The sequence below is a fragment of the Maylandia zebra genome, linkage group LG12 (assembly GCF_041146795.1).
Source record: "Maylandia zebra isolate NMK-2024a linkage group LG12, Mzebra_GT3a, whole genome shotgun sequence".
Taxonomy (NCBI): domain Eukaryota; kingdom Metazoa; phylum Chordata; class Actinopteri; order Cichliformes; family Cichlidae; genus Maylandia; species Maylandia zebra.
In genome coordinates, this window is record NC_135178.1 from 36,319,427 (window position 1) to 36,335,590 (window position 16,164).

Sequence of the window (16,164 nt, forward strand, 5' to 3'; positions counted from 1 at the left end):
GGTCAGTAAAATTAAAGAGAAACAATCATATTGATGATGCATGAAGTATCTGGATCATTTGAAAACTTTCATTGACTGCTGTTGATCCAAATGAGATCAGCGCCACTGAAGATGACCATCATTAAGTTTAACCTGAAGCACAGACTTGGTGTCTAAGAATAAACGGCACTACAAAGATGATAAAGCTATTTTTAAGGGAAAGGTATTATTTGAAGATCAGGGTTGATAAAGCTGCTTCATCTGAAACATCTGCCTCTGTTTCTAATTTCCACAGAAATCTCAACAGACAGCATACTGATGGAAACAAAGTTTCATAGTTGTGGGAAATTGTCTCACATGGGCTTTTTGGAGCCTTTGATATTAGATTTTTGTGCTACATGTCTCAGGCTATTCACTCTCTTATCAAGTGTAAAATTGAATAAAATGGGCAGGAAGTCTTAAAGAGTTTGATAGAAATGCCCTCTGAGGTCCACATCAGTCATCTGCAGTGAGCTTAGCTAACAGTCTAAAAATAGAACATAGGTTATGGAAAGCTCAACTAGAGCACACTTATCACGTTTATCGTGCTTGTTTACAGTCCACTGCAGTCTGTACGCTCAGCCAATGAGCAGCTCTCATACATAAAAGTGTTATCGACCTTCAAGTGCATTTCTAAACCTAATGATTATAAAGGCACCGCTTCCTTCCTGAGGAAGGTGGTGTCCAAATGTTTATCTGGCTTCTTTATATTGCGTGTGTGTATCTGTGTATCCATATATAAACTAGCTCATTCATTTTTCATATGAATATATAAATAATGGACAACCAAAGCAATGTTAAAGGCAACTTTAAAAAATGCTTTTATCAAAGTTCAAAATGACCTTTAAACAGATTTATAAGAGAAAAGCTAAAAACTGTTGGGTGGCAGCCAGTCAGGATTAAAGCTGGCTGCACTGAAGAAGAGCTGCGCAGCTGTGCAGCAGGTTTGATGTAGAAGGTTTTTAGATTGGTGGCTTCATTTATAAAACATAATCATGATGAATTTTTGTGTGACTAAAGCAGAAAGTCATGTTTGTATAACTCCTAACTTTGAAGTGGGTGAAAATCTTTTCCACAGTGTGCGTCTGCTCTCCCTCCCACAGCAGTGATGATCGAGCTTCAGTTCATCTCGGTGTGGGTAACTTTTTTTTTTTTTCATGACTGCTGGTCACTGGTTTGGATTTGCCAACCCGCCATTCAGTCCCCTCAACGTGTGCTGCATGGTCATGCCTAATGACTGTCTGCTGATATTCAGGTTTCAGACAAGTTTTTCTAACACAAAAATGTTTGGGGATTTGGGACACTGAGATTGCTGTCTCACTGCTCTCTGACAACCACTCGCAGCAGAGATGATCAGGCTCAGTTCAGCTTATTGTTGCCAAGTTAGCGTCTGAACCTAGACACTCGGAAACCTTTCACCCCCCTTCAGCATCTTTTTAAATTTTTAAAAATGTTCCTAGGGAAAAATAAATTGGGCTCTTTCACTGTTGGGATGAGCCACACCTCCCTCTGTGCTGTTCAGTGAGCAGCGGCATCCACAGTTTGTTCACTGTGATAGAGGCAGCGTCCTCTCTGACTGATCACAGCACTATCGATAAACTTATGCAGTCTGATTTTTACCAGACAACAAAATACGAGTCTCTGTTGAAGCTTTGACTAATCAGTGTGGATTACCAAAGAATCTCAAAAGCTGAAAACTGGTATTCAGGAGAGCAGTACATCACGGCCCACGGTTCCTCCTGACTAAGCCTTCTTGTTTTCTGGCATTTTATGAGTGGATTCTACAAGACGGGCACCATCAGTTTAGGTTGATTTGAGATTTATAGATGGCAGATGTGAGCCGCAGCTTCTTTTATGATTTGAATGCAAGTTCGGACATAAATCGAAGAAAGTTTTCGAAATTGGGCTCCTGCTGTGTGTAGCAAAATCACACAGAGGCTTTAAATCCAACATGCTGTACTTTGGCAGTTTAACCAAAGACTGCAGATAAAAAAATGGAGATACCTACTGTTACATCGTTAGTTTGTGAAGACCCTCAGCAACTGAGTGAGGAATACTGACACTGCAGGTTCACACAGGACTTCTTATCAACGCGTGACCTGCTTTAACAGCCTTTGTTCTACTAGTAAAACTTAAGTAAAGTAAAACCTAAAACTGGCAATTGAGACAATAAACGTAATGTTTTCTGTCTCCTATACATGGGGCCTTTTTTGGCAGTGAAGTTGCCCCCTACTGGTCGTTGGAGGTTATATCTCCAACAACAGTTGTAGTATGAAGATCAGCGATTGCACGACCAGCGCGTTTCAGCTTGCGGCCTTCATCGGGGTCATCGGGGTGATAAAGCTATAATGATTTTCTTTTTACTCTAAATGTTGTAGTTTTAACCTCTTCAGACTTTTTGTTCTTCTGCTCTGCCCCTACTGGCCATTACAAGGAATGCAAGTTTAGGTCACGTCAACAGTAGCTTTTCATTTCAGACCTGGAAGCTACAACAATACTAAAGGCCCTGCTTGTGCTGATTTCTCTGCCTGCTTCCAGCCACTAGAGGGCAGACAGGTCAACTATGACTGATTGGCCAAATTAATCTTCTTGTTTTGGGTGTCAACATTCAGTTGAGACATTTTTACAAATCATCATCTTACTCTTTGAGAGAAAGAGAAAAGGAAGATTTGCCTCACTGACTTACTTTTTTTTATTATGTCAAGCTAACATGCCCTTTAAATGTCCTCCTGCTTTTAGAGACTTGATCCCGTGAAACATTCTTAGTTCAGCTGACTGTACTAACTTGATATACCTCTTGTTGGGCTGGGACTTACTGTAATACAAAGTGAGAGCAAAGGTCAATAAAATAAGAAGACAAATTCAATTTGAAATGACAGGAAGGACGGAGCCCTGAGTTTACATCATTTTCATTTATGCCTGTTTGCACCTGCTGGTGTGAGATAGTCACTCAGTATTATTTCAGGTTGTGAACATGCTTCCTTGTTATTTATCTTGGACGGTAAGCATGGACTACATAGCAAAATATAAATGCACTTTTATATGTTCAACATCTCCAAAACCAACGTTAATGTGCTGCTGTAACGGCCTCAGCTCTTCTGGTTTCAGGATTTCTATCAGGTTTTATGCCCGTGACCACTAATGAGGCTAAATACTGGTGCTGGGTGCTAAATGCCTGTGGCTCATCCCAAAGGTGCTGGATTGGGTTGTGGTGAGGGTTCCTCCACACCAAACTGCTGAAAGCGTTTCCTTACGGGCCTGTCTCTGTTTCATCGTGTTGAAACAGAAGGAAAGGCATAAACAGTCTGGAGGAAGAATGATTTCTAAAAGTGTACTGTGCAGTGCGATACACAGCGGGACATTTTTTAATTCGACGCTCTGACTTTGACTCTATGGTGTGGGTCACTTCTTTTTGAGCCCGTGAAAAACAGAAAACCTCATGAAGACAGTTTTGTTTTGTTTTTTCTCAGCAGCAGCTGTGAAATCTTGGACTGAATCATGTTGTTTTTATAACAGACTTTTGTTGGACGTCATTAGCACTAAAATCTTTGCTTCTTTGCCCACCTTTCACTTGCCACCCACACCTCTTTACGTTGCTTGCATTTTTAAAATCTCACCCACTACACCAGGATGGACTGAGCCTGAATGTGTCATGAACCTTTAGCTGGCTTCTCTCGCCGGCATATTTTTTCCTCTCCCTTTTTTATGTTTTTAACCTTCCTGAAAACACGTCTCACCTTGCATCCTTTGGTACCCGAGCCTTCTCAAAGGAGAACTTTGGCAGACCGCTGGAGTCGTAGGTTCTTGATGTGGGTTCGGCAGATACCCCGGCTTTGGCGCCTTTCCTTCTGTTCAGGGTTTCCTTGATGCGAATGCTGAGGTTGGGGCTGCCCCTGCTGCTGGCTTTGACTGAAGGAGGCCTCGAAGCAAGACCCGCCGATGCTCCGCTCTTCATCACGTCCTGCAGTTTGTTGAGCTGGATGCACTTACTCTGCAGCTCCTCGCTCATCTCGGCCAGCACTCGTGTGTGTTTGGCCAGCTGCTCCTGGAGACCTTTGATCTGCTGCTCTTTGACACAAAGCTCCTCATCCTTCCTCTTGCCCTCTCGCTCCAGCTCCTCCACCCGGGCCCTCAGGAAATCCAGGGTCGAGTTTTTGAACCCACCGCCGTGATCTTTGTGCGCACAGCCGTCAGTGTGTTTGTAGCGCTTTGATTTCATTGAACCGTTCCCCATATTGCCACCTAGAGACAAAAGAGAGTCAAAGTTTGCTGTTATGATTTAAAAGCATCCTCCAACTGCACGATGAAATTTGGCACTAAAAGGGTCCGTCTGAGGACGCTAGAGGTGAGATTTCAAACAAAAGAGCTGACGCTGTGAGAGCAGAGAACACGAGAAAGACGGGAAGGGAGGAGAGAGAGATGGCAAATCAGTATTTAATGGTCAATGAGTGTGTCCTGTCCATTTATTATTCAGAAGGCAGGAAGTATTACATTACATGAAGAGTCACTCTGGTTGTGCTCAGACAGAAGCACGGTGAGAGGAAATGCTGTCCGGGGAGCTCATGACTGCAAAAATCAACAGAACGTCTCCAAAGAGTGAAGAGCTGACATGGGGCAGAAATGTTGGAGAACAATCCTGTTTTTGTTGTCGCCCCCTCACACATACAGTAGACTTCATTCATGACATTCCTGCTGGGACGGTGTCACATCAGTCTGCAGCACTCCTGCACTTTATTCTGAAAATCAAACATACTGCTGTCTTTGTAATCCTGTTTCGAAAACCTGCGAGTGGATGGAACCACCCCCGTTTATTCCTTTACTTTGGTGCTTCAACTCTTTCACACACTGACTAACAAGCAGCAGTGTGACAGTGCAGACTCAGAGCAGAGGCAGCACCTTGCTGTCTTTCACCGATTTGACACATTAAAGGTTGATTCTCGCCAGTTTAACTAATTAAACCTTCCAAGGGGAGCGCGCACCTGCAACTTGCAATGCCTAGTCATTCTCCTGCTGGGAGTGAAGCCTGATGTGCGCAGTCTCAGACAAACTGTCCGCACTCACCTGCTTAGTTTTCAGAGCCTTCAGAAGAGCCCGGAGGTTTTTAGGAGTTAAATGAAGGAACAACGTGTCCGTGGATCCGCACATCAGCAGAGAGGCGCTCCACCTGCTCGCATCCTCTCCTCCCTCCGTCTCTCTCTCTCTCTCTCTCTCTGGCTTTCATCACAGTCTGTGCGGCGCGTTCTCGCACGCGCGTGCGGCGACCGGGTGTGATTGCCAGGTCAGGTGTGAATGACGTCAACCGCGACGTTGTCGTTTCTACACCGAATATATTGATTACTTGATGTGCGTCGTTGACCCCGATCAATTAAAAAAAATTATATAATTATATATAATATTTTTCATTTATCAGAAAGCTTTAGTTAAAGTGATTAAATAAATTGATTCATTAAATTGTAAATTCCTTAAAATTACAGAAGGGCAATCAAAAAGAGTTTGGTGAAGAAGTGAAAACACTACATGCACTATGTGTAGCCCTGGGAGTCATCCAACCTTCATTTCAACACATTACATATGTGTACTTCGTTGTCACCATGAACCATGAAATGTTCCAAATTTATTTTGAAAAGATAACAGTAGATTGAACAAATGCCAAAAGATGCACCCTGATGGAAGCATCTGGAATTCAACAAGTAAAGGATGCCGAGGGTCCAAAAGGATGCTCAGTGCTCCTGAGAAGTGACTCATTTCATACAGACGCTGAACGTCTCTGAGAGAGGCGCCATTGTCATTTCCTCCAGTTTGCTCCCGGTTTTAAGATTAAGATTACAAACAAACAGAAAATGAAAGCATTGACTCAGTGAAGGAAATGGAACAGTTACATTACTGTCATGTCGACATTAAAACGCTGTACTTTTTCTAAAACATACATCCACATGTTTAGATGCCTGGTTTCAGGTAGAAGAAGCAGACGTACAGCCTGGTCAGCTCGGACTCTGCGCAGAGAACAGAAATCTGCACACAGTGAAACGTGTGGCTTGTTGTAGTGGAAAGAAACATGTCTGAGTTGTCATCAGCTTCCTCATTTAAGTATGAATCATGTTTTTGTGTTTTGTATCACAGAGCGTGCTTCCACAAATGGTAAATGGCCTGCATTTGTATAGCGCTTTACTCAGTCCCTAAGGACCGCTTTACAATCACTCGAATCAATACACTCAATACTTTTCCTGCTTCGCTATGATGGTTATGCTGCCTGATATTCGCCTCTTTAACTGATGTTACCAGATTAGATATTGGTTAGATAAATCATCTTATTGTGTTATGATTAAGTTCTGCTTTAGTCACGGGCGCCACCATGAGGGGGCATGGGGGGCACTGACCAAGCCCCAAAATTTGCTGCCCCCCTAGCAATACTGTCCTATGTTGGTAATAATTTTAATATACTTGTATGTGCTGTGCCACGCCAATATTTTTAGTGGCCCCCATATGCCACCCCTATGTAAAATTCTGGAGGCGCCCCTGGCTTTAGCACTTCACATATTTGTAAGCAATGTCTGCACTGGCTTTAAGTATTTTTGTCCACTTGTGGGCAGTGGTGCAAGAGGCAAAAACAGCACCTGATACAGTGATATACACCAGCTATATTATGATTTATGTTTCTGACCACCTGTGGTGGAGGTCTGATATATGGTCCACAGCAGCTACAAGGAAGGAAAATATTTGTCTCTCGGCTGCTCCACTTTCTCACAAGCTTTAGGGGAAAATATTGAAGAGAACAGATTTTGGAATTGTTACTGTTTTCAATGCTGTTATTACAATTTTCAATAGCACAGCCTTAAAGAAATACAACAAAAATCATTTGAATGGGTTAATCAGGTGATGAGTGTAAGTACAGGCTCATGTTCTTGTCTTGGTCTCTGTGCGGCCGTGTTGTCTGTCTAGCTTAAAGTCTAGACTTGAAGCTGCAGTCCTTCACACCAGCAAATGATTAATTGGTTTTCCTAGTGTGTTTGTGCATGAAGCAGCCTCGCCTGCAGCAGATTCCATTGACAGGCACAGAACAATAATGGCAGGTGGCCAAAGCTGATTCATCTGCAGCACTCGGGTCACAGCAAAATAAAAATCCAGGTCACTGACTCCCAACCTGAACCTGAGAGGAATCTCAGAGGCCGGCTGATGATCTGAGGACGTATTCTGAATGAGCAAACAGCTTCACAATAAAGGCGTTTAGCTAATATACACCTCCTCCCTGTGCTGCAGTAGGGCTTTAACAACATGCTTGAGGGCACTCTGGCAGGACTCATCCTCACTTTGTGTTATTATTGAATATTTTGGCAGTATTGGGACTCTGCTTTTAAACCCTGTGGCCTCACAGCAGGAATGTGTGGTGTTTGGGTCATCCTCACCAGCTGTAGTTATGAGTTTCCTGTTGTTGTTTACAGTGTTTCATAATCTCACAGGAGGTTAAAAGTACAAATACTAATACTATCTTTGTAATTACACAATGAAGAATGTAAAAAACACGTTACCAGGGTCAGCTCAAATGGGTTCACATGTGCACTGCTGATCTTAACTTTATATTTTTTAACAACCCCTTTTCCTAAAGAATCATTGATTTTCCTGGGGTGCAATTACAAATACGCATGTGTTCTTATTGCCTCGTTAAATAAAGATTGTAGGGGACATTGCGCCATCTAGTGGAGCAAATTTGCATCAAATGGAAGTACAGCTCGGCCTTGATTCAACTTCAGTTGATATCTCTTTCACAAAGTGCAAACTGGTTTTGGTCATAACATCATAATGGTTTTTAGAGTCTATTGAATATTAAAGTCACAGACTTGCAGAAAACACCATTTACTCAAACTGCAAGAATAAAATTAACTGTTAGGGTCATTACCTTACAATATAAATCCATATATGTTAAGGTACCGTATAAATAACATTGAATTAAACTGTCAATAAGTAACTGTTAGGTTAATATTCCTATATGAAAAGGTTCATACATTAATAAGACATAGTTCTCACTTCAGACTCCAGCAAAAATTATTATAGTTAATTATTAAAAGAGGTGATGTTCTCACTTTTGGTCTGGTAGCTACAAAAAGTGTTATTTGCTTATAAATGCGTAATAACACAATTTGATTCAATTTTATTTATACAGCGCCAAATCACAACAACAGTTCCCTCAAGGCACTTTATATTGTAAGGTAGACCCAACAATAATACATACAGAGAAAAACCCAACAATCATATGACCCCCTGTGAGCAGCACTTTGGCGACAGTGGGAAGGAAAAACTCCCTTTTAACAGGAAGAAACCTCCAGCGGAGTCGGGCTCAAGGAGGGGCGGGGCCATCTGCTGGGACTGTTTGGGCTGAGAGAAGGAAGACAGGATAAAGACATGCTGTGGAAGTTAGACAGAGATTAATAATCAGGTGTGTGTTAATGTTAACCACATGAAACCAACAACCAAACAAAAACATAAAGCTTAGTACATTTGAACGACAGCAAAGTGAGTATTTAAGTTTAACTTTATTGACATTATTACTGTTAATAACTGTTTATACAGCTTTATTATCTAATAACTCGTGTTCATTAATTACATGGGGCTAAATTTAAAATGTTCCTCTGTAGTATTACTCGTGTCACGTAAAACATAATAACATAAGTATAGTCTAAACGTAAAAGGCAATAATCCCATATTTTTAAACTCCATAGCAAAGTGTTGGATTATTTGGAGAAAAAAAATCTTCTTGTTACTCATTACATCCGGTCAAGACTGGAAATTTTCTCTTTAGCTTTCTTTTTCTTTTGTCATGTGTAGCACAACACAGTGTAATGTCATCATAGTGATAATAAGCGCTGTGGTTTAATAGTTTTTGATGCAGCATTGTGTGTTTTAGCTCTACTTTAATCACATCTAACGTGATGCTTTTAGGCACTAATAAAGAGGCGAGGCTGCCGGACACTGGCGCCACCGGGCCCTCTGACCACCACCAGTAGGCAACGGGTGAAGTGTCTTGCCCAAGGACACAACGACCGAGACTGTCCAAGCCGGGGCTCGAACCAGCAACCTTCCGACTACAAGGCAAACTTCCAACTCTTGAGCCACGATGCCATTTGAACTACACTTTAGGGCACTTTGTTCATTTTAAACATCATAGTGAATGGGTTGTAATATTGGTTCGTTTTTTGTTAATAGTAAAACGAGATGGGGGGGGATCTGTTTAATTTAAGCGCACAAAGTACCTTTCATTGTCAGTTGTACTTCCTTAATTTGGACACTAGATGGAGGCAAATATGCATTCCTATTTTCTGTCTCCTTGCAGAAATTCCAAAGTGAAGAGCAGAAATCACAAGCACATTAGCTTTTTTGTTTCTTAACTCAGTCCTTTGAATATTACTAGGTTATAATAATTTGTGCAATATTTGATTGATTTATAATTTTGTAAAGACGTTTCAAAGGAGAGCGATAATATGCGTCTTAAACATATGTGCGTTACATTACGCGTAGATTAGATGTGCAGGGGGAAAAACACGAGGTGCTGGTTTGAGTTTAATGTGAATGTTTACTGTCAGCTTCCCGGGAACAGTTGGTTTGACATTCTGCAAAAATAACGAAGAAGAAGCCAACAAGCATAAGTAGAAGGGATGTAGTCATCAGTTATACACCTGTTCATTCCCTAAGGTGACGAATCTGCTTCGAAACAAATTCATGTCGTGTCAGGCGAGAGATTCGACAGTTTTCCACCAAACTGGAGTCATCCTGGTACCAAAAATATGGCACCAACATTTATTTTAGTTCAGTTTATCATTTACCACATTGCACCACATAACTGCTGGGCCTGAAGGCGAAACTCTCTTACTGACCGCTGGAAGACCATGAAATTCACCCGTTAGTAGAAGCTGAATCCCAAAGCGTCTGTCCACCATGACCCCCCAGAACTGATCTGAACTTCTGATAGTAACCCTATGTAGTAACCAGTTCTTAAAGTGCACTTGGAGATGCCACCAAAATTGATCATTTAAAAATAATAATAATAATATGAAGGTGGCACAAGAGCAGCACCATAACTCAAGGAACAGAACGATAAATATTTAAGCAGCGCTGCCTCCTGACTGCTGCCTCTTATGTGACTACCAGCGATACTAAAGTGAAAAAAAATCACAACTCTGAACATTAGCCTTCGTTTTATAGCACTCATTATTACCCCTAACATTATCCCCATCATTACTCTGTGGAAAGTAATTGGTAAATATCTTTTAAAAAAAAATGCTTTTTAAAATAATCTATTATGAAATGATACTAATGCATACAAAAAGAAACGTGATTTTATTTGAAGAAACGCAATGCTCTTAATACTGAGTTTTCAGAGTGAGAATAGTGACAAGACCAACATTTTACTCTTATTTTTCTTACTTTAGGGTACCCGGTGAGGCCTCGGCCACCTGAGAAAGAAACTCCAAAGTGAGTAAGTGAACCTGTAAGCTGTGCGGTCTCATTGCTGTTCAAACTCTTCCAAAATCACAATGTGCTGGACGTGTACAAGTGAGGCCAAAGTGGAAGTGACTTAAACCTGCATCATTTCTGGTGGCCAGCAGGTGGCAAAAAGATCAGATGGTATAGACGTACATAAGAAAATGATCCTCTTAGTTTTCTTTTTTTAAAAACATTTATGGCCTCAAGTGATAGTTTCAGTTATGATTAAACACTATTTATTTTGGAAATGATCGTCCAATTTAAAGTTAAATAGACAATAAAGCAGTGTTTGCTTTGGGCTTTGGTTGCCTTGTCTCTAACCACCAGATTGTGCACAAGATGGTTCAGAACATCAGAATGTGAGCCTGGCTATGCCCATCTTTTCAATACAGTCTGTGGTCATGAATGCATTTTCCAGAAACAAAACAAACCCACAGAAGTCACTGATAAATTTAAGCCTTTTATTAACTTTTCTCTTTTTAAACACAACTAATTCATTCATAAACATTCCTCTATTCCATTGTAACAGTCCAAATACAAACGATGAGCACGGGGAGAGAAAAAGGAACATACAGTATGTACACAACAAACTACAACAGCACTGTGCGTTGAGGGAGAAGCAGTCAAGGCAAAGCGGACATCAGTCAAAAATATTCAACTTCATACGCTGAGCTAGTACCTTGTAAAATAAGTGTCTAATACAAACTTATATAAAAATATTAAAGTCAGGACTACTTATGCACGTTATGTACCTAGTACAAAATTAAATAACAATAAAATAAGCGTAAATATTGGCATGAGGAGATAACGCAAATGTATAAATAAAACATAGTGGAAATGTACTTTATTATGAAAAATAAAAACTAAATGGACATAATTTAACCAGAAAGCCTCAGTTCACATTATTCAGCTATTTTCTGACTGGACCACCAGGGGGCAGCACCGACACATTTTTTTTCTACGAGAGCAAGGTGGCGCAGGAACAAAAGGAAAGTATGAATGAGAGTCTAGAGGAGCATTTCAGCATAGATAACTGGGAACAATAAGAAACAGACATGAAACCCCCCCACCCCATTTTAGCTCACTGCTAAAGGCCTCTGTACGCTTCAAAGGCAAATTTCAAAGCATCCAAAACTCCTGAAGCTTACTGATGCTGCAGTTCCTTTGAAGCATACTGGAACCATAATCATGTCAAGACAAATGACAAATGAAATGTTACTTCCTGCTTCAGAAAATCTAAATTTTACACAACACAAACAAGAAAAACGACTTTTACATCTTTTCTCAAACGCAGCCAGTGCCTTCTTGTTTTCCTTAAGTCACAACAAAAGCTTCAGAAACATGAAGTGAAAGATACTTGGATCTGATACAGTAAAATAATGTCTAGCTTAATGGTAAACAGTGTTATAGGTTAAGGTTTGGGTTCTCTGTACGGAGAACGCTGGCTTGTGGAACCCAGAGTAGCGTTTCTGTTGCGTTAGCCAACCAGCAGCTAACTTTGTAGCTTTAGTGGGGAGAAAAATAAAAGAGGCGGGGAAACAACAGCCCCAACTTTGTTAACACTCACAGGTACCCTTTTTTTCCTTCCTTTTTTTTTTTTTTTAAACTGTGAGGGTTTGTATTGTTTCTTTATAAAACAAAGACTATAAAGTCATACAAAGAGATGAAAAACAGCTGTCCTGAAATGTACAGCACAAAGAGCAAGAGGGTAAGGAAAAGCAGAGCTGGGGCGGGACACCAAATGTCCTCGCCAGCTGAAGCAGAGATTGTCGTTTCCCTTCCAACACGGGGATACTTTGCTTGGACAACAGCGATGCTGACGGGGCACGCGGGCTCACTTGTTGGGTTCGACGTTATTCTGGTTTCTTCAGAGGTTTACACCCTGCTTAGCAGAGTGGATCTGTGGGGCAAAGAAAGACAGCACCGTTAGAATCTGCAGACTTTCATCACAGCGATGTTTAATGATTGCAGTGCTCAGCCTCTTGCAAAAATGGCTGAGGAATGTGAAGCATGACTGTGCAATTCATCTTTAAGAACCTGAAACATTAAGGATCCTTAATTTCTGCTCTTTGTCAAATTTTTTACAGTGTACCAACTGCAAAATATCTTGGACGACTTCCATGAATGTTTCCCTTTCCCCTGCAGGATGGATGCTTTTAATACGACAGATTTAAGCAAATCTGCTGGAATTTTACAGTCCTAAGGTCCAGCACAGCGACCGCCACAGCAACAGTCTGCCTTTAGTGGATTTCCAGGTGTAACGTGTGTGGATGTAGGGGGCGACGGGCAGCGCTGGGCACGGCAGCACGTTCTGCTGACGCAGCTCGGCCGGAATAAAGTGACAGATCGTGTCGCAGTGGAGGCAAAGCTCAGGGGACAAACAGGGTTGGCAGGCTCTCAGGAAACGTGACCACACACACACTCAAACACACGCGCCCACACACACGTGCACACACACACACACGTGCACACACACACACAGCTAAGTGGATTCACCCCGGCTGGGCTTAACCCAACACTCGCAAGGCTGCCGATCCAAAAACCTGCTCTCACCTTTGACCCCTGCCAGAAGATCTGATTCATACGTCTGTCTGCATGTGGGTGGCTGCGCATGTGTGGGGTCAGCTTGGCGATCTGAAGCATGGCTGTCACGCTCTGAGTCATGTGGTCACTGTTCATACATACTTGGTGTAGTTTTACATCCATTTTTCCTTTCTTGCATCCACATTTTAAAAAGAAAACTTGCAATCAGGTCTGTGTGAGAGCAGGGTGGAGAAGCTGCACTGGCATTGTCCTTCATATGGCAGAAGTTTCAAAGCTGCCTTTCTTTGGACACTTGGGAGCAGAAATAAGGCCAACGTTGCTGCGAGTGGGGATGTCTGCTAGCGAGTTTAAGGCTGAACTACAACCTAACTACTACTTTTTTCTTTAGTTCACCCAAATAAATTATTTATTAATGTCAGTTACAGTGTTGGGACTAACGCGTTATTAAGTAACGCGTTACAGTAACTACGTTATTATTGTGGTAACGAGCACGGTAACTAGTTATTATGCCAAAATCAGGAACGCGTTACTCGTTACTGGGATTTAGATAGGCTCGTTACTCGTTACTTCGTGTGGTGGCTATCGCGGAGCTTCCACAGATTCAGTAACATTAGCAAGTGGTGGAGGCAGCAGGTGGATGAAGGAAAGGGGACGCAGAAGGAAAAGAGACCCGAGGCGGCCGCCGGTCCGAGTGTGAACTGAACTTCAGGTAAGAAGTTATGACCAGCAGTCTATCTGGGTCAGATATGAACCAAGTTTAGGTGGAGTTTATTTTCGTTATTCTGACTTTTTCCGTACTGCGTGCTAGCTAGCATGACGGAGTTTCTATACAGCTGGGTGGTGCTATGAAGTTAATGATGTTGAACTTTATTTTGTTCATAAGTTATTAAAGTTGCCAACCGTCCCGTCTGGTATTCAGAGAAAATATTACGCGTTTCTTATTGAGGTGAAAAGGAGAAACAGGTTTACCTTTTAGGTGACATGGATGAGTTGAAGTTATGAACTGTTTCTGAGAGACAAATAACACCAGGATCCTTTTTTAGGTAGCTGACAGCTGGTAACTGTGCAGGGGCGGGTCTAGCAAAGTGTTGCCAGGGGGGCAGGTAGGGCATTAACAGGGAGAGGGGGGCACAAAGAAATACTTTTCTTTCTTATTCTCATTTAAAATGTCTCGCTTTTAAAAAATAATTATCTGAATCTTACAACAAACGATTGATAGATTGATACATATATACCATCAGAACAGTGAACATCACTGTCACAACAGCGTTTGTTTTCATTCAAAGGCTTTATGATTTTTCCTATAATGGTGGGCCGGTCTCTAGTCAAAATGCCCGGGACGATTTTCTGTCCCAGTCCAGCCCTGTATGCAGCTCATCTGCAGTCTGGTGTTACCTACATCTTCCTATTCAGAAGGCAGAATTTCTGAGTTCTGAGTACAGTCAAAGCACCACGACTGCAGTTTTTGTGTTGATGTAAAAGGCGCACATGACTCTGTGACGTAGGCTAGAATCATGGCAGCAGTCAATGACGGTCCAGGCGTGGGATTTCTCTCGTGGAAATATGCACATTATCTTTTCCTTTCTATTGGTAGGTGGCACAGTGCACTTGTGGCAAGTAAGCAAGCTAGAAGACTGGCAACGTTATGGAAGCAACACATTAACAAGAGAATTCTGAGTAAAACCAAAGTTTCAAAGTAACTAGTAATGTAACTAAGTTACTATTTTAAAGTAACTTACCCAACACTGGTCAGTTACCATTTCCCACGTTAAATTTTACTTCCTTTCATATTGTGCCACCTACCCACCTCTACCTCACAATGTAACTTAAATAAGTTATAATAAAGGCTAAAAACACCCCAAATGTTTTTAGAAAATGGCTTTTGGAGCTGGACCAATCGCTGCTGTACTTCATTAAAGGCTCAAAGAGGAATTCATGAGTTCATCTGCTAACAGAATGAGGATTATCCTGTTCTTAGTGTGAACCTCTAGTGAGAGCTGCAACATTAATGCGAGTCCAAAGAAAGGGCAGAGTGTTTTCTCAGCCATCTGTTGTTTTTACAGCAATTTCTTGTAGTTTAATAACTGAAAACTTAAAATCCGCAAATTTTTCACGGCCACATAAACGAATCTGATCTTAACAGTTCTCAGCGGAGAAGCGACGCATCCCTGACTCAGTTCGTGTCAATTTAACTTCAGCGTGATGCTGAAGCGAGGAAATATCCCTCCGTCAGCTCTCTGGGGCTTAGAGCCACCTGAACAAAGACATTTTTCTCTCATCCATCTTCTCACACACACACACAGTACTGTGTGACAGGAGGGTATGGCGTTATTGCGCACATAAGATGTAATTGTGTGAAAATGACTGATGTCTTTACACGCGCGTGTGCAAGCGACGGCGTGGCCTGGAAGACCGATGACAGCCTCTGTGTGTGTTTAATGCATTTATTGAGTAGCGTGAGGGGTCAGCCTCACAGCGTGACCTACATCCCTCTGGGTGTGCCTGGTCAGCGGGGAGACCAGGCAGAGGATGCGGGGTGACAGCCATGATTGAAAGACTCGAAGCCCCTGAGGGGGTGTGTGTGTGTGTGTGTGTGTGTGTGTGTGTGTGTGTGTGTGTGTGTGTGCATGCAGAGTGAGCGGGGAGGGGTTCATACACACCTCAGAGACTTCCATCTGTCCTTCTCCATGTTGTTCTCAGGACCTTCGCTCTCGTATGATGCCAGATACAGAGCTGCAATGAGAAACAGAGCAAGATCATTCAAAGCTGTGACATTTATATGCCACCTTAACCCATTTTCCCCTCACTCTACTATTTTCTGTAGTAAATGCTGTTGATACTCAAAGCTGATTGGTCAGTTCAGACAGTGCGTTTCAGAGTCGGGAGGATTTTACTCCCCGTCGGTCTCTGATAACACTGCGATAGGAGCCCGAACCGGTGACGAGACTTTGAAGTGGATTACAGGAGACTGAGACTATCGGTGCCGCTGGAGCACGAGAGGTGATAACGAGGTGTGTGAGGATCTGAGGATTAGTCTCTGCACTGCTATATTATTATGATTAAGGACAAAGAGGCGGAGGGCACATCATTTTGGTTTCTTCTGTTTCATTCCACACCAACGCTTTA

General features: G+C 42.1%; 2 protein-coding genes across 4 annotated transcripts in view; both read right to left on the reverse strand.

Annotated features, from left to right (window-relative positions):
* Positions 1–5,205, reverse strand: part of prkg2 (protein kinase cGMP-dependent 2) — a 42,280-nt gene extending 37,075 nt beyond the window's left edge. For both annotated transcript variants that reach the window (XM_076891193.1, XM_004555677.4), the window contains exons 1-2: positions 5,080–5,205; positions 3,756–4,260 (exon numbers count right to left, since the gene is read on the reverse strand). In XM_076891193.1, the coding sequence (XP_076747308.1) occupies positions 3,756–4,252 (497 nt within the window). In that variant the 5' untranslated portion in view covers positions 4,253–4,260; positions 5,080–5,205. The remainder of the gene's footprint in view (positions 1–3,755; positions 4,261–5,079) is intronic.
* Positions 5,206–10,941: 5,736 nt separating this feature from the next.
* rasgef1ba (RasGEF domain family, member 1Ba) overlaps positions 10,942–16,164 on the reverse strand; it is a 131,623-nt gene continuing 126,400 nt past the window's right edge. For both annotated transcript variants that reach the window (XM_004555672.6, XM_004555674.4), the window contains 2 exons: positions 15,699–15,771; positions 10,942–12,394 (listed from right to left, as the gene is read on the reverse strand). In XM_004555672.6, the coding sequence (XP_004555729.1) occupies positions 12,370–12,394; positions 15,699–15,771 (98 nt within the window). In that variant the 3' untranslated portion in view covers positions 10,942–12,369. The remainder of the gene's footprint in view (positions 12,395–15,698; positions 15,772–16,164) is intronic.